General features: G+C 35.4%; 1 protein-coding gene across 1 annotated transcript in view; it reads right to left on the bottom strand.

Moving 5' to 3' along the window:
• The window catches only part of eIF4B (eukaryotic translation initiation factor 4B), a 171524-nt gene that overhangs the window by 104470 nt on the left and 41800 nt on the right, over positions 1-25254 (bottom strand). Inside the window, exon 2 of the mRNA XM_065514971.1 lies at positions 20318-21436. Within this exon, the coding sequence (XP_065371043.1) occupies positions 20318-21436 (1119 nt within the window). The remainder of the gene's footprint in view (positions 1-20317; positions 21437-25254) is intronic.

Here is a 25254-nt window from a genome sequence, read left to right as displayed (position 1 = left end):
AGAGTTTATTTAAATGACCATTATTCTCCTGCTGCATCAAATTTAAATGCCCTATGCCGTAAATTGAAGAAACAAAAAACTATTACCAAGTACAAAATACTGAATACTGATAAAGTTAAAGCTAAACTTACATTGAGTAATGGTAAGGATGTCATACACGACGTTATTGAATGTGCGGCCTTGTGTAACAACTTTAGTTCAACTTTATAAATATTTTCTATTTTTATTTTGTTGTGTTTAAAAATCAGTCTTAATGACATTTTTCTGAATATTTTTGCTAACTATTTAGGCAAGTTTTTTTTTGTCGTTAAGCCTTATTTTTTAACACTATTTCTTTCATATATATTTTTTAGTACTTCAACCTTGTGATTCATTTTGTTCCTATTTAAAATAAGCAAGTGTATTTTTCTGATCTCATTTTATTGCCTTTGATAGCTGTATATATAGAATATATTGAATGTTTTTGATTCGTATTTTTGCATATTTTTACTTTTGGTTCCCCACCCATCTTATGAATAATTGTGACTATGCCTATAAGTAATGATAACATCGGTCCCATTGTAAGTAGTGGCTCTTCCATTAAATTGCCGTTGCAAAAGTTTACTGGTCTATTGAAAGTCGCACATATAAATTGTCAGAGTGTTAGACCTTGCACAAATTCTTCTAAGTTTGATGAGTTTAAGAATGTTGTCGATGGGAACTTCGAGTTGATTGCAATTTCGGAGACCTGGTTAAAACCACATATTACTAGTCGATCTCTTAGTATACCTAGGTATTCTTTGGTCAGGAATGATAGATTATATTCTCGTGGAGGTGGTGTAGCTATTTATGTGTCTAATACTCTGGGACATAAGGTTATTCTTAAGGTTTCTGAACCTGGTTTTTGTGAGTCTTTTTATCGAATTCATAAATTGTGGTGTTAAAACCTTGTTTGTTGGTGTTGTTTACTTGCCGAATGGAGACCTTGCTTCCTTTGAAGAATCTCACTTTGATTTTTTTTCTCAAATACTCCAATATCATTGTTGTTGGTGACTTTAATTGTAATCTATTTAATGTTCAGAGGGCTAGTCAGTTGAGATCAATGTGTTTACGATGCAATTTGTCTATATTTCATAATTCTTTACCTACTTTTTTTGATATTGCTCATCGTTCCACTTCTTTATTAGATTTCTGGTTAGTAAGTGATAGGTCCATGATAAGTTTTTCTAACCAGATACAATGCCCTTTTATTTCGCATCATGCTTTAATTTATGCTGTGTTTAGCATTAAGTCAGGATCTTTCTCACAATATTTTGAATATAGGGATTCCAACAATATTGATTGGGATGGTTTGCTTTCATTTTTATTTGAGTTTGACACTATTTCTTTTTTTGGTTCCGGCGATGTGGATTTTCAGTGGTCTCTTTTAAGTTCTCTTATTGGATCGTTGTTCGAGTTTGTTCCGATTGTTCGCAAAAGGATGCCTAGTGTGGTTGACAATTGGATGAAGTCTAATAACATTGTTTTAGCTACGTATCTTAGGGATATAGCCTATTCAACATTTTTGCGATCTAGGTCTGATGGAGACTGGAAAGTATATTGCCGATATCGTAACAGAGCAAAAACTATTATACGGAAGGAGAGAAGAAAATATTTTACTAAATTGTTTTCTGGATTGGACTCGCGTGCTATGTGGAAGTTTTTGAAGGGAAATGGTTTTACTGGTGATAATGAGTTTCAGTGTGAATATGATGTTGATGATATTAATGCCCATTTTGTAAATGTTGCTCATGCTGACTTGCATTGCAATGTTGATTTTGATAATGCTTGTGGCTCGTTTTCCTTTAGGTGTGTGACAGAGGATGAACTTTTGTTGGCAATTTGTAAGGTAAGATCGAAATCTATTGGTACATATGGAATTCCGATTACCTTTCTTAAAACTATTTTTCCTTATATTTCCGACTTCTTAATTTTTCACATAAATTCGATATTAACTTCATCAGTTTTTCCTTGATTGGAAATCTGCCCGTGTCGTTCCGATTCCTAAGTCCGGAATCGTTAGAAGTTTGGACGACTTGAGACCTATTTCCATTCTAAGGTCGTTGAGCATATTCTCAAAAATCACATTCTATCATATGTTCATACGTTTCTTTCTCCTTCTCAGTATGCATTTCGTAGTGGGCATAATACTACATCATTGTTGTTGAGTTTGACTGATTCTGTACGAGATAACTTTAATAAGGATTACTTGTCTTCTTTGGTTTCACTTGATTTGGCGAAGGCTTTTAATTCGATCAGTTATAATATTATGGTTAGGAAACTAATTGACATCTTCAATTTTTCTAGATCTGCCTGTGTGTTGATTTATTCATACTTGTCTGGCAGAAGTCAATTTGTTGATATTGATGGCGTTTATTCCGACTCACTTCCCTTAATATCTGGAGTTCCACAGTGCTCTGTTTTGGGACCTCTTTTTATAATGTATGTGAATGATCTTCCTAGTCATATGGACACTAGTGTATGTAGGTCTTTTTTATTCGCTGATGATGTGTTTCTTTTGTTTGGTGCTCATAAGGACAATGTGGATGTCTTAGAAGCTAATATTAATAATAGCCTGGCCCGTTTTTTGCAGTGGTCTTCTTTGAATTCTTTGTTTGTTAATTTTTCTAAGACCAGAGCTATTCTCTTTGGTAATTCTGGACCTGATTTCAACATTTCTGTGGACGGGGAAATTATTACCCTAGTTGATAACCTTAAATGTTTAGGGGTATATATTGATAGTCGACTTAACTTTGAGTGCCATGTGAATCATACCTTTGGTAAAGTATTGGGAATATTACGACGTATTTACTCCAATCGAATATATCTGCCTTGTCAGATGAGATTTAAACTAGCATATGCTCTCTTGATGCCTCATATATTCTACGGACTTGAGGTTGTGTCTGGTACTGTGGCTTATAAATCGGCTAAACTAAATCGTATATTTAATATTATTGTTCGCTATATTTATAATATTCGAAGATGGATGCATATATCTGAATATGTTAGGACATTTTTGGGATGTAATTTTAGGCAATTTGTAGATATTCGTAAATTATTACTTTTCTACAAGGTTATTAGAACTGGTATGCCTGTTCGTCTCTGTGCCGAGTTTTCCTTTTGTCACTCTACAAGAAATCCTCAAATTATTATTCCTAGGATAAGATGCAGTTTGTTTGAGCGTTCTTTTATTGTTAGAGTCGCTAGAAGCTGGAATTATTTGCCTTTGGAACTTCGTGTTTTTTCTCACTCTAACAATGCATTTCGTTTAAAACTATTGCAACTTTTTCTGAATTCTCATTAATGCTACTAAACACTCAAACTCTACATATACAATTTTTATTTTTTGTTTAAATCTTGGTCACTACTTCTGGGACGCTTATAATTAATTTATTTAATTTTCTTATTAGATTATTCACTGGCTGGGGAGCCAACTCGTAACTTATGTTATGTATATAATTTTATATTTTTTTTCTAGATTTACTTAAATAACTTTTACTCAGGAATTTACTTTTGTAATATAAGTTTATTGGCCTTGAAGGCTTGTTATATTACTTTAATTGAAATAAATAAATAAACACCGTCTAATAGGCCAATTGGCTTTGTTCATGGAGTTTTATTTTATTTAGCAATGTAATTATTAAATGTCCCGTTAATAATATTCGAGCGGTTGTACCTAAGTCAGGTAGTATTTAAAATATGTATGTGAAAAACATTACATTTTTAATTCCATGAAAATTATTGGCATTTTATGGCTTATATTCCACGTATTCCTTTTTAAGTAATAATATAACAGGTAATATTACTAAATATTGTAAAATTTTTCAAAACAACACTGAAAAACCCATTGGTGTACTTTCGTATTTTTATTTTGACCTACTATATAATATAAATATAAATTTCAGTTGTATTTTTATAGTCAATTTTTTCTTATTGCACACAATAAATACTACAAATGAATTGAAATCATCTCATACATCCTCTACGATGGGTAGTCAACCTCTACGATGGGTAGTCATCTCGACGCGATGTAGAGGCTTAAGTGCGATGATTCGTGTTGGCCATGCTGGAGGGGACAGTTTAACTTGAGTTGGCTGTCTCTGGCAGGGTCTCCCATTCCAGAAGGTCACGCGTTGAGCATGATACTAAGAACTACCCTCCCCCTTTGTCTGATAGCGTCTGTTCTCCTCTGGGGCGGCTATCAGACTCTTTTTCCATCGAATCATTTTCCCCTCATTGAGAGGGGTGGTTAAGGTAGATAGTCCGGCTGGTCCGTAAGGACTCTTTAATGTCCGTCCGAAATCCACCAGCGTCTGTTTCCCATATTGGGCGGCTGGTGGTCTGCGTCTGTTTCTCCAATGGGGCGGCAGTTATTTCAACACCTGGCAGCAGGTATAAAATGCAATTAATTGTCCATCAGGACACATGGAGGAAAGAAAGCCATGCCCCATGTACCCGGTCGGCGGCTTCATAATCTCCGGGACCCTACTCCCACAGCGATGGTTTCGGGATGTGGTGAGTCGAATGCTACTGCAACTCAGGCTAGTCAGGTGATCACACCGGGCCAGACTAGTCTGCATGCTACTGGTGTCGCAAGAGGTCAATCTGGCATACCCAGATTGGCTGATTGTAAAAAATCTAAAGCAATAGGTGGTAGCGACCTAAGCGGCGAGGTACCTCTGGACTTCTCTCCAAGTACCTCCAAAGCCGCTAAAGCCCAAGTCGCCAAGGCGGCTAAACCCCCTGTTTCTGGTGCCTCTAAGGGGGAAGCGACTAAGTCGCCCCTCACGGATGCTTCCCATATGCCAACTGTGCGATCAGGTCTTGTGAAGGAATCCTCCTGTCCATGGATAGATATTGGCAATCTGGCAACGCTATGCCTGTGTAAACGAGTTTGTTAATCAGCTGTCATTTTTTTTTATTAAATTTACACTTAACTACTAATTAAAATTTCTTTTGTGGTGTTTTGATTTTTTAAACTAACTTGATCACCAAAACATTGGAGTATTCCTGATTTACCCTTCTGTTATTAAATTTTACACCATCTAAAAATTTATTGAACTGTTGCTGTTGTTGCTGTTGGTGCTCTTTGCTGTGTGGCTGAATAAAATTCTGCCATTTTATTATTTTTTGTTGGTTGCCTATTGATTAGTTGTTGCAGATATTAATTTAAGATGCCTGCCACTAAAAGTGTTAAGTGTGGAGTCTGCAATGCTGCTGTTGGTAAATCCAAAGGCAGTATTATGTGCAGCCAATGCAATCTGTGGCTTCATCTGACTTGTGCCAAGGTTTCTGAAAAACATCTTGTATTGTTTAGTGAGAAACCTGAATCGTTTTCATTTACTTGTGTTGCTTGCACTGATTCGCGTTGTTCGAATGATGGTGGCTCTATCAGAGAGGAAGTTCGTGCTTTGAGCAACAGTTTCAATGATTTTGTTAAGGCTAACCAGGAGGACCGGTTAGCAGATTTCAAGAATGAAGTATCGACTTGTGTCAAGGAAATTAAATCTGACATCATTGCATGTAGCAAACAGATAAACTCCATCGATTCTTCAACATCTACAAAAATTGCTGAGCTGGAAATGGAAAACGACATCCTACATCGCAGACTCAATCGTGGCGACATTGTTCTGAGTGGAATGCCGTCTGGCCTAGATGACCTTATGTCTAATGTTACATCGCTTTGCTCATTTTTTGGTGTCAATATCTCAATACAAGACGTCTACCAAGTTTGCTACATGAACAATCAAAAACTTATTTTGGTGAAATTCAATAATGTTTCAATGCGGGACCGAATCATGAAGGAGTATTTTAAGACAAGATCGCTGAAACTTTCTGATGTTATGGGCGGAGATATTAACAGTAGAGTTTATTTAAATGACCATTATTCTCCTGCTGCATCAAATTTAAATGCCCTATGCCGTAAATTGAAGAAACAAAAAACTATTACCAAGTACAAAATACTGAATACTGATAAAGTTAAAGCTAAACTTACATTGAGTAATGGTAAGGATGTCATACACGACGTTATTGAATGTGCGGCCTTGTGTAACAACTTTAGTTCAACTTTATAAATATTTTCTATTTTTATTTTGTTGTGTTTAAAAATCAGTCTTAATGACATTTTTCTGAATATTTTTGCTAACTATTTAGGCAAGTTTTTTTTTGTCGTTAAGCCTTATTTTTTAACACTATTTCTTTCATATATATTTTTTAGTACTTCAACCTTGTGATTCATTTTGTTCCTATTTAAAATAAGCAAGTGTATTTTTCTGATCTCATTTTATTGCCTTTGATAGCTGTATATATAGAATATATTGAATGTTTTTGATTCGTATTTTTGCATATTTTTACTTTTGGTTCCCCACCCATCTTATGAATAATTGTGACTATGCCTATAAGTAATGATAACATCGGTCCCATTGTAAGTAGTGGCTCTTCCATTAAATTGCCGTTGCAAAAGTTTACTGGTCTATTGAAAGTCGCACATATAAATTGTCAGAGTGTTAGACCTTGCACAAATTCTTCTAAGTTTGATGAGTTTAAGAATGTTGTCGATGGGAACTTCGAGTTGATTGCAATTTCGGAGACCTGGTTAAAACCACATATTACTAGTCGATCTCTTAGTATACCTAGGTATTCTTTGGTCAGGAATGATAGATTATATTCTCGTGGAGGTGGTGTAGCTATTTATGTGTCTAATACTCTGGGACATAAGGTTATTCTTAAGGTTTCTGAACCTGGTTTTTGTGAGTCTTTTTATCGAATTCATAAATTGTGGTGTTAAAACCTTGTTTGTTGGTGTTGTTTACTTGCCGAATGGAGACCTTGCTTCCTTTGAAGAATCTCACTTTGATTTTTTTTCTCAAATACTCCAATATCATTGTTGTTGGTGACTTTAATTGTAATCTATTTAATGTTCAGAGGGCTAGTCAGTTGAGATCAATGTGTTTACGATGCAATTTGTCTATATTTCATAATTCTTTACCTACTTTTTTTGATATTGCTCATCGTTCCACTTCTTTATTAGATTTCTGGTTAGTAAGTGATAGGTCCATGATAAGTTTTTCTAACCAGATACAATGCCCTTTTATTTCGCATCATGCTTTAATTTATGCTGTGTTTAGCATTAAGTCAGGATCTTTCTCACAATATTTTGAATATAGGGATTCCAACAATATTGATTGGGATGGTTTGCTTTCATTTTTATTTGAGTTTGACACTATTTCTTTTTTTGGTTCCGGCGATGTGGATTTTCAGTGGTCTCTTTTAAGTTCTCTTATTGGATCGTTGTTCGAGTTTGTTCCGATTGTTCGCAAAAGGATGCCTAGTGTGGTTGACAATTGGATGAAGTCTAATAACATTGTTTTAGCTACGTATCTTAGGGATATAGCCTATTCAACATTTTTGCGATCTAGGTCTGATGGAGACTGGAAAGTATATTGCCGATATCGTAACAGAGCAAAAACTATTATACGGAAGGAGAGAAGAAAATATTTTACTAAATTGTTTTCTGGATTGGACTCGCGTGCTATGTGGAAGTTTTTGAAGGGAAATGGTTTTACTGGTGATAATGAGTTTCAGTGTGAATATGATGTTGATGATATTAATGCCCATTTTGTAAATGTTGCTCATGCTGACTTGCATTGCAATGTTGATTTTGATAATGCTTGTGGCTCGTTTTCCTTTAGGTGTGTGACAGAGGATGAACTTTTGTTGGCAATTTGTAAGGTAAGATCGAAATCTATTGGTACATATGGAATTCCGATTACCTTTCTTAAAACTATTTTTCCTTATATTTCCGACTTCTTAATTTTTCACATAAATTCGATATTAACTTCATCAGTTTTTCCTTGATTGGAAATCTGCCCGTGTCGTTCCGATTCCTAAGTCCGGAATCGTTAGAAGTTTGGACGACTTGAGACCTATTTCCATTCTAAGGTCGTTGAGCATATTCTCAAAAATCACATTCTATCATATGTTCATACGTTTCTTTCTCCTTCTCAGTATGCATTTCGTAGTGGGCATAATACTACATCATTGTTGTTGAGTTTGACTGATTCTGTACGAGATAACTTTAATAAGGATTACTTGTCTTCTTTGGTTTCACTTGATTTGGCGAAGGCTTTTAATTCGATCAGTTATAATATTATGGTTAGGAAACTAATTGACATCTTCAATTTTTCTAGATCTGCCTGTGTGTTGATTTATTCATACTTGTCTGGCAGAAGTCAATTTGTTGATATTGATGGCGTTTATTCCGACTCACTTCCCTTAATATCTGGAGTTCCACAGTGCTCTGTTTTGGGACCTCTTTTTATAATGTATGTGAATGATCTTCCTAGTCATATGGACACTAGTGTATGTAGGTCTTTTTTATTCGCTGATGATGTGTTTCTTTTGTTTGGTGCTCATAAGGACAATGTGGATGTCTTAGAAGCTAATATTAATAATAGCCTGGCCCGTTTTTTGCAGTGGTCTTCTTTGAATTCTTTGTTTGTTAATTTTTCTAAGACCAGAGCTATTCTCTTTGGTAATTCTGGACCTGATTTCAACATTTCTGTGGACGGGGAAATTATTACCCTAGTTGATAACCTTAAATGTTTAGGGGTATATATTGATAGTCGACTTAACTTTGAGTGCCATGTGAATCATACCTTTGGTAAAGTATTGGGAATATTACGACGTATTTACTCCAATCGAATATATCTGCCTTGTCAGATGAGATTTAAACTAGCATATGCTCTCTTGATGCCTCATATATTCTACGGACTTGAGGTTGTGTCTGGTACTGTGGCTTATAAATCGGCTAAACTAAATCGTATATTTAATATTATTGTTCGCTATATTTATAATATTCGAAGATGGATGCATATATCTGAATATGTTAGGACATTTTTGGGATGTAATTTTAGGCAATTTGTAGATATTCGTAAATTATTACTTTTCTACAAGGTTATTAGAACTGGTATGCCTGTTCGTCTCTGTGCCGAGTTTTCCTTTTGTCACTCTACAAGAAATCCTCAAATTATTATTCCTAGGATAAGATGCAGTTTGTTTGAGCGTTCTTTTATTGTTAGAGTCGCTAGAAGCTGGAATTATTTGCCTTTGGAACTTCGTGTTTTTTCTCACTCTAACAATGCATTTCGTTTAAAACTATTGCAACTTTTTCTGAATTCTCATTAATGCTACTAAACACTCAAACTCTACATATACAATTTTTATTTTTTGTTTAAATCTTGGTCACTACTTCTGGGACGCTTATAATTAATTTATTTAATTTTCTTATTAGATTATTCACTGGCTGGGGAGCCAACTCGTAACTTATGTTATGTATATAATTTTATATTTTTTTTCTAGATTTACTTAAATAACTTTTACTCAGGAATTTACTTTTGTAATATAAGTTTATTGGCCTTGAAGGCTTGTTATATTACTTTAATTGAAATAAATAAATAAACACCGTCTAATAGGCCAATTGGCTTTGTTCATGGAGTTTTATTTTATTTAGCAATGTAATTATTAAATGTCCCGTTAATAATATTCGAGCGGTTGTACCTAAGTCAGGTAGTATTTAAAATATGTATGTGAAAAACATTACATTTTTAATTCCATGAAAATTATTGGCATTTTATGGCTTATATTCCACGTATTCCTTTTTAAGTAATAATATAACAGGTAATATTACTAAATATTGTAAAATTTTTCAAAACAACACTGAAAAACCCATTGGTGTACTTTCGTATTTTTATTTTGACCTACTATATAATATAAATATAAATTTCAGTTGTATTTTTATAGTCAATTTTTTCTTATTGCACACAATAAATACTACAAATGAATTGAAATCATCTCATACATCCTCTACGATGGGTAGTCAACCTCTACGATGGGTAGTCATCTCGACGCGATGTAGAGGCTTAAGTGCGATGATTCGTGTTGGCCATGCTGGAGGGGACAGTTTAACTTGAGTTGGCTGTCTCTGGCAGGGTCTCCCATTCCAGAAGGTCACGCGTTGAGCATGATACTAAGAACTACCCTCCCCCTTTGTCTGATAGCGTCTGTTCTCCTCTGGGGCGGCTATCAGACTCTTTTTCCATCGAATCATTTTCCCCTCATTGAGAGGGGTGGTTAAGGTAGATAGTCCGGCTGGTCCGTAAGGACTCTTTAATGTCCGTCCGAAATCCACCAGCGTCTGTTTCCCATATTGGGCGGCTGGTGGTCTGCGTCTGTTTCTCCAATGGGGCGGCAGTTATTTCAACACCTGGCAGCAGGTATAAAATGCAATTAATTGTCCATCAGGACACATGGAGGAAAGAAAGCCATGCCCCATGTACCCGGTCGGCGGCTTCATAATCTCCGGGACCCTACTCCCACAGCGATGGTTTCGGGATGTGGTGAGTCGAATGCTACTGCAACTCAGGCTAGTCAGGTGATCACACCGGGCCAGACTAGTCTGCATGCTACTGGTGTCGCAAGAGGTCAATCTGGCATACCCAGATTGGCTGATTGTAAAAAATCTAAAGCAATAGGTGGTAGCGACCTAAGCGGCGAGGTACCTCTGGACTTCTCTCCAAGTACCTCCAAAGCCGCTAAAGCCCAAGTCGCCAAGGCGGCTAAACCCCCTGTTTCTGGTGCCTCTAAGGGGGAAGCGACTAAGTCGCCCCTCACGGATGCTTCCCATATGCCAACTGTGCGATCAGGTCTTGTGAAGGAATCCTCCTGTCCTGAAGACGCATCACCCCTGGCCAATTCCGGCTCTGAAATTAACACCAGGCATAAAAACCCTGCTAGAAGGGCATAAAAACCCTGCTACCACCAGGCGTTCCGCTTACCGCTTTGTTGAGGCACTTGGCTCTAAAAAAGTCGAGGATCTCACTAAGGAGCAACAAGCTTCACTTTCCTGGGCGAAAGCCTATATTGCTGGTATCAAGACCGCTCCTCCTTCTGCTGAATTACCAGCGGGGCCTAAACGGCAACGTTCGGAGGAGGATACAACGGCCAAGAGCCAGCAACCGGGACCTAAACGGCCCAAAGCGACACAAAGGTCGTTAGCTAAGTCCTTTAGCGAGATTGTCAAAGACAGTCTTGTCAGGGCGGTTATCGACCGGAGTGCCAATGACGGATCCATATCTCAATTGAATTGGGATATGGTGAAGCAAAAACTGGTAGGGGTGTTTTGGAAAGTAGTCAAATAGAACCCAGGCACTCCTCCACAATGCGATGACGCTGGTTGGTACCAGGGTCACGTAAAACTTATGAGGTTGACACAGATAAACCTTCACCACTCTAAAGCAGCATCAGCTGCACTGCTCCTCCGAAGTGCTCAGAACGGGGAGGAGCTAGTCATGGTCCAGGAACCTTGGGTCCATCAGGATCGCATCTGTGGACTATGTCTGAAGGGCTCTACTTCGCTAAAGGCGCAGGTAAAATTAGATCCTGTATAATAGCTAAAAGCTCTTTGAAAATCTTCATTCTGTCTGATTACAGCAATGAAGATACAGTAGCAGTCTCATGGGAAACTAATGAAGGCTGTTTGTTATGGCTGATATCCAGCTACATGGCGCATGACCACGGGGAGCTTCCATCAAACGATGATGTCCGTAGTGCTGTGAAAAGGCGAATGAGTCCAGGATACCTTTGGTTATCTGTGCTGACGCTAACTCGCACCACATTGTATGGGGTAGCAGCGACACCAACACAAGAGGTGAGAGTCTTTTCAGTTTCATACTTAATAGTAGTTTGGAAGTAGTTACTAGAGGTTCATAACCTACCTTCATTGTTTCAAACAGAAGTGAGGTACTAGACTTAACACTTGTGAGTGCTGAGCACCACAGTATGATTAATAATTGGGCTGTCTCCGTCGACTGCTCTTTTTCTGATCATCTATATATTGATTTCAATATTAGTGTAACTTATAGGAGTGATAATACCATTCTAAATAGGAGAAAGACCAATTGGGAGTTGCAGAGTGATGAGTGAGAGTGGAAGGATCCTCTGAGACTAACCGATTACGTAAAATTCTATCAACTTCACCGGTTGTACCAAGCTATATCCAGAAACCCTGTGGTAGATGGACTCTGAATAGTAAAGAAACACTTGAGGTCCTATTAGATACTCATTTTCCAGGTTGCCTTCCAGTCGATGATGAGACTGTGAATGGGGCTGCCGATTCTGCTGCTCCGGGTGATAACTCTGTTCCGATAAACAGGGATAGAATCCAATGTGCAATTAAAAGCTTCGACCCGTTTAAATCTCCTGGGCCGGATGGCATTATTCCTGCTGATCTTCAAAAGAACGAAGAAATAGTTGTACCATGGCTCATTAGCATATACACAGCGTGTATTAGATGGACCTATATCCCCACATGGTGGACGATATGTAGAGTAGTCTTCATTCCTAAAGGTGGTAAGGCGACTCACACTAAACCAAAGGATTATAGGCCAATTAGTCTTGCATCCTTCCTGCTGAAAACCCTAGAAAGGGTGATTGACGTATATCTGAGAATGACCATTCCGTCGGAACTCATCTCTAAATCCCAACATGCCTACACCAAAGGCAGATCTGTGGAAACAGCTCTACATTCGCTAGTTGGCTCCATTGAGGAGTCGCTAATACATAAGGAGTATTCACTTGTTGCCTTTCTCGATATTGAAGGAACTTTTAACAATGTCATCCTATCTGCGATGGATGAACTGGGAATTGATCTTTGTGTTCGCCGACTAGTCGAAAAGATACTCGGTTATAGAGTCATTTGTGCTACTTTAGGTGGTGTAAGTGTTTTAAAAGTGGCCAATCGTGGAACCCCGCAGGGGGGTGTATTATTACCACTTCTGTGGTATTTGGCTATGAATTCCCTGTTGATCAGGATGGACAACAGAAGGATCAAGACAGTCGCATATGCTGACGATGTTGCAGTTTTTATATCTGGTAAATTTCTGGATACAATATCTAGTTGTATGGAATCAGCATTAAGTACACTGAGTGAGTGGAGTATTTCAAGTAGACTTAGTGTGAACCCACAAAAAACGGAATTGGTTCTCTTCACTAGGAGGTATAAGATCGATGACTTCAGACCACCTAGACTGAATGAAATCAGTCTTGAGATTAGAGATAATGCGAAGTATCTTGGCATCATTCTAGATAAAAGACTGTCCTGGAATTTGAATATTCAAAACAGGATTAACAAGGCTTATGTAGCCATCTACTCCTGTAAGAAGGCAATTGGTACAAACTAGGCGCTATAAGGACTACCCCCTCTAAGGCACTTTTTACTATCCTAAACTGGTTACCAGTTGATTTGATGGTGATACAAATGTCTCTCAACTCTGCTATGAGACTGAATGCTGGATGTTTGTGGTCTGGTAAAGATCATGGGCACTCTAAGATACTGAACTACTATGGGTACTTACATAGTAATGTCGATTACTGCATCGCAAAACCATTTTTCGATATGCATTTCCATATTAAGATCCCGAATAGGGATTCATGGCAGCGCGAACTCTTACCCCCTGATGATGTCGTAAGGGTATTTACTGATGGCTCAAAGCGGGGCAATAGGGTCGGTGGTGGTTTCTTTATTGAGAACTATGGGATTAAATCCTATTTCAGGCTACCTAACTTTTGTACGGCTCTTCAGGCGGAAATTACGGTCATTAAACGTGCATCCAACTGGCTGAGGTTTTATCAAATATCTGGTGATATATGTATATTAGGGTGGCCCTTAATAAACGAAAGTTGGATTTTGGCCATTCTCACCCCCCAGTTTGGTGAACATTAGTAAAAAAATCATCCTGAAAAAAATTTAGGTAAATCGGTTGGGGTTAAGACGTGCCGCAAGCCTTCTGAAGTTTTGAGATGCATTTACAAGGGGATAAAATGCATTTTTTTCAGTTTTTGTAAAAATTTTGCCATTAAAAAATTACTTTTGTAATTTAATTTAAAAGAATCGAAATGTGTACGTAATTGTCGTTCTAATGAGACATAAAAAACAGAAATCGGTCAAAAAATTTTAAAGTTATTAAAAATTCGCCAGGCCATTAACGTGTCTCAGGTCACTAGAACAAGAAATGTAGGAACAAAATGAACATATTTTGATAAATATTAAAATAAAAGCTCATTTTTACTTAAAATATGTCCATATATACTTGTATATGAGTTTTTGTCTTCGTAGGATACCGTTAACCTATTCTTAGGTATGAACAAAAAAATAAAAATTTTTTAACGGCAGTTTCAAAACTCAATTTTCAAATTTTTAAAAATTTTGTTAAACAAATTTCACAATTTTTTGATCATCTCATTGGGATTTATTAAGAATATAATAGGGAATAAAAATGTGAAAAAATTATGAAAATATCTCTTATAGTTTTTCCGTACCTGCGATTTAAATTTTGAAATTTTCGAGAAAAACCAATTATTTGGCAATTTTTAGGCCAATGAGCTCTATTTCCTTAGTCTTATGAATTTTAAGCCAAACTTATTCAGAATATTATAGTCCAGATAATTCTAAATATACTCTGAAACTTTTACTAAAATCGGAAAACGTTAACCCTTAAATCGTGAAGGTCAAAAGTCAAATTTTTCAATATTTGGAATTTCTCTTGAAAAGATTTCGAAATGTTCGAAATGTTGTATATTTTTGGGCCGATTTTGATGAAATTTAACAAAAATATAACATAAACTCTATGGTTCATAGTAACAGCACAAGAATGGAAATTAACGCTTAATGGCACTTGGGGTTAAAATGACACCAAACTTTTAAAATCATAATTTTTTTTATGGTTTTAGAAGTTTCGGGTCATTTTAACCCCAAGTGCTATATAGGGTTAATTTAAATTTTTCTGCTGTTTTTGTAAATACTAGGCTTTGTGTTATATTTTTGTTAAATTTCATCAAAATCGGCCCAAAAATATACAACATTTCGAACATTTCGAAATCTTTCCAAGAGAAATTCCAAATATTGAAAAATTTGACTTTTGACCTTCACGATTTAAGGGTTAACGTTTTCCGATTTTAGTAAAAGTTTCAGAGTATATTTAGAATTATCTGGACTATAATATTCTGAAAAAGTTTGGCTTAAAATTCATAAGAATAAGGAAATAGAGCTCATTGGCCTAAAAATTGCCAAATAATTGTTTTTTCTCGAAAATTTCAAAATGTAAATCGCAGGTACGGAAAAACTATAAGAGATATTTTCATAATTTTTTCACATTTTTATTCCCTATTATATTTTTAATAAATCCCAATGAGATGATCAAAAAATTGTGAAATTTGTTTAACAAAATTTTTAAAAATTTGAAAATAGAGTTTTGAAACTGCCGTTAAAAAAATTTTATTTTTTTGTTCATACCTAAGAATAGGTTAACGGTATCCTACGAAGACAAAAACTCATATACAAGTATATATGGACATATTTTAAGTAAAAATGAGCTTTTATTTTAATATTTATCAAAATATGTTCATTTTGTTCCTACATTTCTTGTTCTAGTGACCTGAGACACGTTAATGGCCTGGCGAATTTTTAATAACTTTAACATTTTTTGACCGATTTCTGTTTTTTATGTCTCATTAGAACGACAATTACGTACACATTTCGATTCTTTTAAATTAAATTACAAAAGTAATTTTTTAATGGCAAAATTTTTACAAAAACTGAAAAAAATGCATTTTATCCCCTTGTAAATGCATCTCAAAACTTCAGAAGGCTTGCGGCACGTCTTAACCCCAACCGATTTACCTAAAATTTTTTCAGGATGATTTTTTTACTAATGTTCACCAAACTGAGGGGTGAGAATGGCCAAAATCCAACTTTCGTTTATTAAGGGCCACCCTAATGTATATTTACCGATAGCAAGGCTGCCGTTAACGGAATAGCGGGTGTCTTTACGACATCTAGGTTAACCGAGGAATGCCGGGTATCCCTTAATGAGATAGCGAGACATTCTAGGATAACGCTTATATGGGTCCCTGGCCACGATGGTAATCAGGGTAATTGTATAGCTGACGAACTGGCCAAAATGGGTGCGATGATGGATGATGATGAGATCGACTCCTTTTCTGGTATCTCCCTTGCTATATGCAAAATGGCTGTTCAGCGGACATTATATGAATCTGCACAAAGCAGGTGGACCAATGAGTCTTCCTGTGTTATAACGAGGTCTACTTGGCCCGTATATGATGCCAGCAGGACGAATCTACTTATGGAATTTCGTCGTGAGCAAATAAGGCTAATTGTCTCCTTCATTACAGGACACTGTATAATTGGGACACATGCTAGGAGATTGGGCCTACGGTATAATGACTACTGTAGGAGCTGCCATAATGAAGAAGAGGATGAGACGGTGTCACACCTATTCTGCCAATGCCCGGCTCTGATAAACCTGAGGGAACGCATCTTCGGAATACCATTCCTATCATGCTTAGATGACCTATCAAGGATAAGTCTTAGACGAATCTACTCTTTCATCAGAGAATCTGGTTGGTTTAGCCTGGAAACAACGGACGTATAATTAATACCAAGATGTTTACCCCCTGGGTATCACAACGGGATCAGTTTTGGATGGACCCAAGTGAGCTGCTTGAAGAGTGGCTACCCATGGAACCTACCTAACCTATCTCATACAAAAATGCTTCATACATGATATAAATGACTTGAAATTATTTTCCATGTCATCCATGCATCTGTTAATGTTGTGTGTGTTATGATGTTGTTAAAATGATGCTGCATTTGTTTTTTGTTTTGATATACATTGCCTTTGCGTGTTGCTGTTAAGTAGGTAAAAGAACATAACATGACATGACAAAAGCATCATGTGGCAATTGTCTTCATGTTAATGAAGACAATGATTCTTCCTTCTTGTGTTTGGATTAGGTCTGCTGTGTCCCTCCTTCTTAATCGAGTGTGGCCACGGTTATCTAATATGTTTCGGGCCAGTGGGTTTGACTGAATTTCAAGTTTTTTAAATATTTTTGTACATTTTTCGTGATATCAGTTTTTACAAGCAGTGTTTAAAAAGCTACGATAACTAACAAATTTTTAACTTCTGCTACAACTACTGCTTCAAAAAAGTATATGTAGCGGTAGCAGTAGCATTTGTCTTTTTTCGTTTTCTTGTTTTTTTAAAACTACTGCTACCTTCAAAATATAAAACTCTTAACAGAGCAGTAGTAATAAAACATGAATTGTAAATGGAGTAGTAGCATAAAAATACAAATCATTGCTACTGCTCTATATCGAGTTTTAATTTTTAAGGTAGCAGTAAAGTAGCAGTGGATGCAGCAGTTAAGGTAGCAATAAAAGTAGTCAAAAAAGAAAATCTTCAGTCATAACACCAAAATTGACAGAATTAAACACTGTGTGTTGTTTTTGTTTTGAGAGAGTTTGAAAGAATTATTCGATTTTATTCGTCTCAGATGTTCATGTTGCTAACAGAAAGATCGTGTTTTCTGTGTGTATAACAAAAAAGCCGAACTTTTGTTTACAACACGACCAACATACACAAATATACATTCACAACAACAACACATATAATTTTTTATTTTTGACTTATTTTATTGCTACCTCAACTGCTACTTAGCTGCTACTTCAACTGCTACTTAACTGCTACTACTTCTACTACCTCAACTGCTACTTCTATTACTACTAAATTTTAAAAATAGCAGAATTAATAAAAAACTAATGACTGCTACATCAAAACTTTTTCTTTTTTAAGGTAGCAATAGAAAATAAATTACTCTGCTATTTTTAAATTTTTCTTTTATTAGTACTACAACTACTGCTACCAAAATGTGAAGGTAGCAGTAGTAATTATTGACTCCAAGTTTTTATTAATTTTTTAACTAGACTACTTGTGTTTTTTCGTTGCTACTGCTACTTGTAGTCTAGTTTTTTAAACACTGTTTACAAGGGGCATGTTTAGATCTTTGTGTATATTCGCGTTTTGGATATACCAAGGGCAACTGTGACCATTCTTAAAAACTTGTTTTGGCGTCTTTGGATCTTTTATACATTTGACGCTGAGGCCGTGCCCCATAGCTGTATGCCATAACACCATATCGGTTTTATGATCATGTTATAAAGTAGAAGTTTACAATCTAAACTAATCGTAGAGTTTCTGCAAATAAGCCAATTAATTTGAATTTATTTCAATTTCATTTGAGTCAACTTTGCATCTATGACTTGTCCATGTAAGGCGACGATCGAGATGTATTCCGAGGTATTTAACTTCCAATTGTTGAATTATTGTTTGGTTATTGATATGAATAGGGGGCACAATCTCTACGCAATGTAAATGTTATATGTGTACATTTTTGCTGGTTGACTTTAATCTTCCATTGTTTTAACCATTTCTCTAATTCCAATATGTGATTTTGTAAGTAACGAGACGCTTTTGGATGGTTTTCATGAATGCTTAGAATAGCAGTATCATCAGCAAATGTTGATGTATGAGTGATATTGTTAGTTGGCATATCAGACGAATATATCAAATATAAAAACGGTCCCAGGATACTGCCTTGGGAGACTCCAGCTTCAATGGTTTGTGCAGTACTTGAAAAGTCTCCTTCTTTAACCTTAAATATTCGGTCAGTTAAATAGCTTTCCAATAGCTTATGTGTGTTTGCGGGTAAATTTTGACTCACTTTGTATATTAAACCATCATGCGATACATTATCAAACGCTTGAGAAATGCCGATGAAGAGTGCGGAACAATATTTATTTTCTTCAAACGCTTTTCTCACAATATTTACAAGTTGTTAGATAGTACTGTGTTTTCTTCTAAATCCAAATTGATGATGCGGAATACAATTGTTTTCAGTTAACATCGGGTACAACTTGTTCGTAAGTATCTTCTCAAATAGCTTTGATATATTAGACAATAGGCTGATGGGTCTGAATGATTCTACTTTTGTGTGATCTTTTCCCGGCTTAGGTATCATGGTAACCATTGAAGCCTTCCATTCTGGAGGATAATATTCAAGGCGTAATATAGCATTAAAAATAAAAAGAATTATTTTTATTGCTATCCGGGGTAGCTCCATAAGCATCTTATTACTGATCTTGTCAATACCAGGCGCTTGGAGTTTAAATCAACAATATCCTTTTCGATCTCTCGAATCTGAAAACGCAGGGCTGCTCCAAAATGGGGTACAACGGTGTAAATACTTTTTTCAAATGATTAACAAACATATTCCCTTTTTCAGTATCATTTCTTGCCCATCCACCACTTGAATTTCGCAAGGGGGACTTACATATGACAGGTCTTTTAAAGCTTTTTGTTGCCCGCCATAATGAGTAATCCGATTGTGGGGTTGCGTCCAGGCTTTCTAAATATTTATTTAGTGATTCCATTTTTCATAATTCAAAGAGCTTTTTAAGTATTTTTATACAATATTTAAGCTTCGATTTGAGTTGGGGGAACTATTAGTGGCAATTGCCACTCTCTTCGAAGTCTTCTTTTTTCATTTAAGAGCCTTTCGACATCTGCAGAATAAATTCTATTATATCTGATTTGCCGGGGGGTTTGGGTAGCATGTTGAGCAGCCAGTTTGAGACTTTTATCGAAATTCATAAGAGAGTGATCGATGTTTTCTGGTGTTCTTAGCGGTATGTTTTCCGAGCAATGTGGCGGAAATATGTTGTATATGAAAATTTCGCATTTAACATTTTTTACCTTCGTTGTTGTTGTTGTAGCAGCATTGTTTGCTGAGTTGACAGCCCTTGGCCGAGTGAACTCGGGTCATTCCGGTGCGTAGAACCGGCTGTCGTGGGAATGAACCTTCGTATGATTTGGCAGTTGACATTTAGCATCTTAAATTTTATATCGCACGTCACTATATAGTGTAGCTCGCAAATGTAATATATTTACGTACCTTGTTAAGAAAATAAAATAACAAATATTTATTCGGTGGACTGTATTTTTGAAGCCCATCTATTTTGGAGTTCCGTGATACCAAAGATACACTATTTTCTCCTATATCTTGTTCGTTAGGACCAAATATTCGACGTATATCCGAAATATATAAAATATTGCTTTTTATTTATTTTATATATTTCGGATATACAAATAAGAATAATAACTAAATTGTGGCTTATAAAGAAACCTAAGTTGGAAGCAAACAACATTCAAGATAACGTTAACGGTTTTCTCGCTAGAATATATGTAATGTAATGTCATATTCTAACGTGGATTTAAATAATACAATAATTTATTAAAAGTAGTTGTTCGCAAAAAGGAACTAACAACAAATCTAACTTAAACATGTTGTAAGATGCATATTAATTTAATAATTAAATGTTTACCTGTTCTTAAACTTTTCTTGTCTTGATTATTGTAAGTTTCTTCGTTTGTACTTTGACGTCGCCAGTTTTGATCAAGACTTGTAACTTTTTCATTTTTTGCAATGCTCAATTCATTCAGATCATGTGTACTTTTTATAACATCCTTGCGTAAGTTGTCTTGGCGGCGGACATCTTCTAAACGCTCTTCAATTTCTAAATCTCTTGCTGTAGTATCAACTGGCTTCGCCGATCCAAAAACTTTTTCCGTCGATGTACCAGTAAATTTTACAGAATTATCATTAATTTTGGATTCTACAGTGATTTGCAATTGTACATCGAGTTCTGGGAGTGGCAGTGTACGCGGCTTAAGCATTAGCTTTGGCCGTTCGGATGTATAATCCTTTTCTTCCTGACATACATCTCGATCTTTTTGATTAAATTGTTCAAGAGTAGATGATACAGTGGAATTAGATGCATTTTTTAGACGCCATGAACCAGGTGAATTATAATCGTCAGATGTAGACTTTTGATCTCTATTGAAGCTTCGTTCAACACCAAAGCTGTATGAGTCCCTCTTTTGAGTACTGTCGCGCCTCCAATTAGTTGAATCTCTTCCTTCTACATTACTACTCCCTGAATCATACCCTCTTCTCGCCCCACGCTGTCTCGAATTTTGTTCATTCTCATTAGACAAGTCGATTCTGATTCGTCTGCCCTTAATTGTTGGGTCTGGTATACCTAAAGATTGTATTAAATCATCTCTGCTCTCAAATTCCACATAACCAAATCCTCGAACCCTGCCTGTTTCTCCGTCTTCTCGTGGAAGTCGTACCGACATAACATGATTTGCATTAAAATATTCATATATATCTTCCTCCTTAATATCAAATGGCAAATTAGTGACATAGGCAATAAATGGTGGTTTATGAGGTATAGAATTATCATCAAATATTCTGTTGGCACGAGGTGCTGTAGGAAGTTGGCAAACCACTGTATGAATTTTTCCTCCATCGTCACTATCTTCCCCATCAACATTTCTTATATTTTTTGCCACCTGCGTTGTTCCTGCTGGAACATCACCATTCGACAAAAATGATTGTAACGATATAACGGTACCTTTATTTTTTTTTCCTTTTTTTCCTGAAAATGATAACACATATATTACATATTATTATAGCATATATTATTTATTCATTTCAAGATATAAAGAAATTTTAGGAAATTAACCCAGATATGCCCATTGCAGTGTTGCCAATTCTTGGTGAACAAAAAGGGCTAAATACTTAGAAAAAAAGGTTAAAAAAGGCTAAAAAGGGCTAACATTTTTATACATACACATACATTTTACACAAAAAACAACTTATAATGATACATTTGGCTATGCCGAATAGACAAACACAAATGTATGAATATAACACACGTTCAAATGGAAGACAATTAACTTTAAAATAATGTAATATGTGGCCACACGTACAGTGCCGGACTTAAATATTCACACAGCATACAGATTTATCTTTAATCTTCCATATTTTTTAAACGAAGGCCACAACTTTCGTACGGGTTTCAAAAAAATATTTATTTACATATAACTTGTTGAAATATATGCAAAAATTAAAAACATAAGTTGGCAAATTTCAGAAAAAAAAAATAACTAATGTTTCGAAGTTCGATTTTAAGGGGACAAAAATATTCACACAGTTTCTTATTTTTAATAAGAAAATAGTTTTTTTTAATAGTTTAATATTTTTCGGAGTAGCCTATATGTTTTATGACTTCTTTTAATCGTCTTGGCATTGAATCGACCAATTTTTGGTGACGTCAGCTCCAATATTTTGCCATTCTTGTGACAGGACTTATTTAAGTTGAGTCTTACTAATAATATTGTGCTTTCATACACGTTCGCCCAATTTATCCCACAGAAATGTTCCCAAGCTTTAACTTTAGAGCGCATTGTAGTAGGTTTTCTTTTAAAATATGAAGGTACACTGTTTTGTCCATTGAACCGTCGATGAAAACTAAGTTTCCTACATCAGATGCAGCCATACAACTCCACAACATGACCCATCCTCCACCATGGTTGACAGTGTTTACTACATTGTTCTTTTCCAATTCAGTGTTTGTACTTCTCCAAACTGTTACTCTGCCTTCCGATTGAAAAATTCTTACAACCAATCTTACAAAAATAAATCTGAAGATTTCTGGAACGGAATACTATTCATAGATAATATTTTTCAATATTTTTTAATCGGACGGCAGAGTAACAGTTGGAGAAGGCCAAACACTGAATTGGAAAAGGAAAATGTAGTAAACACTGTCAAACATGGTGGGGGAGGTGTCATGTTGTGGGGTTGTATGGCTGCATCTGGTGTAGGAAACTTAGTTTTCATCGACGATTCAATGGACAAAACAGTGTACCTTAATATTTTAAAAGAAAACCTACTACAATGAGCTCTAAAGTTAAAGCTTGGGAACATTTCTACTTTCAACAGTACAATGACCCCAAACACACAGCCCATGAGGGCCGAATATAGATAGTGCATCATGTTCCCCACATTCTCCCGACTCCTCCGCAATCACCTGACATAAATCCCATTGAACATCTGTGGGATAAATTGGGCGGGCGTCTAGGAAAATACCATATTATTAGTAAGACTCAACTTAAAGAAGTCCTGTCACAAGAATGGCAAAATATTGGAGCTTTTCAATGGACAAAACAGTGTACCTTCATATTTTAAAAGAAAACCTACTACAATGCGCTCTAAAGTTAAAGCTTGGGAACATTTCTGTGGGATAAATTGGGCGAACGTGTATGAAAGCACAATATTATTAGTAAGACTCAACTTAAAGAAGTCCTGTCACAAGAATGGCAAAATATTGGAGCTGACGTCACCAAAAATTGGTCGATTCAATGCCAATACGATTAAAAGAAGTCATAAAAAAGATAGGCTTCTCCAAAAAATATTAAACTATTAAAAAAAAAAAAATATTTTCTTATTAAAAATAAGAAACTGTGTGAATATTTTTGTCCCCTTAAAATCGAACTTCGAAACATTAGTTAATTTTGTTTCTGAAATGTGCCAACTTAAGTTTAGTTTTTCCATATATTTCAATAAGTTATATATAAATAAATATTTTTTGAAACCCGTACAAAAGTTGTGGCCTTCGTTTAAAAAATATGGAAGATTAAAGATAAATCTGTATGCTGTGTGAATATTTTAGTCCGGCACTGTATATCATATGCCTATGTTTTTAAAAACTTGTATTTATCACCTAGCCTGCAAAATGCTCCTAACCAAATTTTTTATATGAAATCCTAATTCTAAAGTAATCCTTTGTGATAACTTCGAAATCGATGGAGAATATTTTGATAAGTGCATATATGGCTAATATGCCTCTCAAGTAATGCATAAACAAATATTCTAAAAATTATACGCGTCGTCGGACAGAAATGATTTTCATTACCAAAAACATAAATTTTGTCATTAGTGCCATTAGTTAGTAAACATATCAAAATATTTGGTGAAAATATTGGAAATTACAGCATGCTGTAAACATAAATATTTAATTTAATTTTAGAAAAAATTTATTTTTGTATATTTGATCAAATATAAATGATCATAGCTAAACTATTATCGATAATGGACTGAATTTTTTTCTAAATTGGTTGGATTGTAGTCTTTAAAAACGGTATACATGGCTTGTGTAAGGTGTTATAAAATATTTTTTAAAGTACTATATTTACGTCAAAATTAGAGGATCGTAACTTTTTTGGAGAATAAAAAGCAAAATATCGACAATAACTGCTATATATATATATAATACAATAATCAAACCACATTTTGAATTCGGTTCAACAATCTTATACACATGCTGCACAAATACACAACTAGAGAGACTGCAGAAACTACAAAATAAAGCTATGAGAACTATAATTAAATGCAATAGGTTTACACCAATTCAATTTAAGCTAGAAACACTAAAATGGATAAACATCAGACAAAGACTCCAACTAAATACATTAACTTTTATATATAAAATGAAGATAGGAAGTGCTCCAGAATATTTAACAGAGCAACTAACATATGTCAACGAAGTACAACCCTACAATCTGTCACTAATAATGTCATGAAAAGATGCCTATTCTAAAAAGGATTACAGTTATTCAACTTATTACCAAGTGATGTTAAAAATGAACGAAACATTAATATTGATACGAAATTGTACTTGAATTCAAATATAACGATTTTAACGGCTGATTTAAAAGTAGCATAATGCTTTCAAGTAACAGTGCTGTAAAACTGTAACATATCTGTGGGCATTGTTAAATAAAAGCTTTCAGTTGATTTGATTGTAAGTTGGCAACGCTGTATTCGAGTTCGAATAATCAGTTAAAGAACATTGTAGAAAGTACACCACAGATGGCGTATGATCTAGAATATTCGAACTTTGACAGTTAAAGAGCTTTCTAGATGGTAATGCAGTGTTATAAATAGTGGCAGAGGTTGCAGTCGTTAGTGAGTTTATCAGATACGCTTTTCGAAGAAACATCATCTAAGTGCCTTAAAGTGTGTTGTGTTTGTTTTTCAAGTAAATTCGTGTACATTATAAATTGTGTCTGTAATTCTGAGAATTTATAAACCTGTATAAAAAACATTAAGTGGCTATTTAATTCTGTGGTTGTTGTACATTTTAAATAAATAAAGAGTTGTTACAATTTTTAAACTACTAAACGGCTTTTATTTGCAATCAAAAGTATCCGGTTTATTTAAAGGAAATAAACCAGCGTTTTGAAAAGGTTAAAACGTAACAATTGGTGTCAGAAGTGGGATTGCAAATTAATAAGCATGAAGTTTGAGAAACTGAAAGTTGAACAACTCAAGAAGGAACTGAGTAAGTTGGAGCTACCAACAGCAGGTAACAAGGCAGAATTGCAAAAGAGGCTTATAGACGAATTCAAA

This window comes from Calliphora vicina, chromosome 1, assembly GCF_958450345.1.
Source record: "Calliphora vicina chromosome 1, idCalVici1.1, whole genome shotgun sequence".
NCBI classification, from domain to species: domain Eukaryota; kingdom Metazoa; phylum Arthropoda; class Insecta; order Diptera; family Calliphoridae; genus Calliphora; species Calliphora vicina.
The sequence above is the reverse complement of the archived record's forward strand: the minus strand, read 5'-3'. Positions and strand labels throughout refer to the sequence as shown.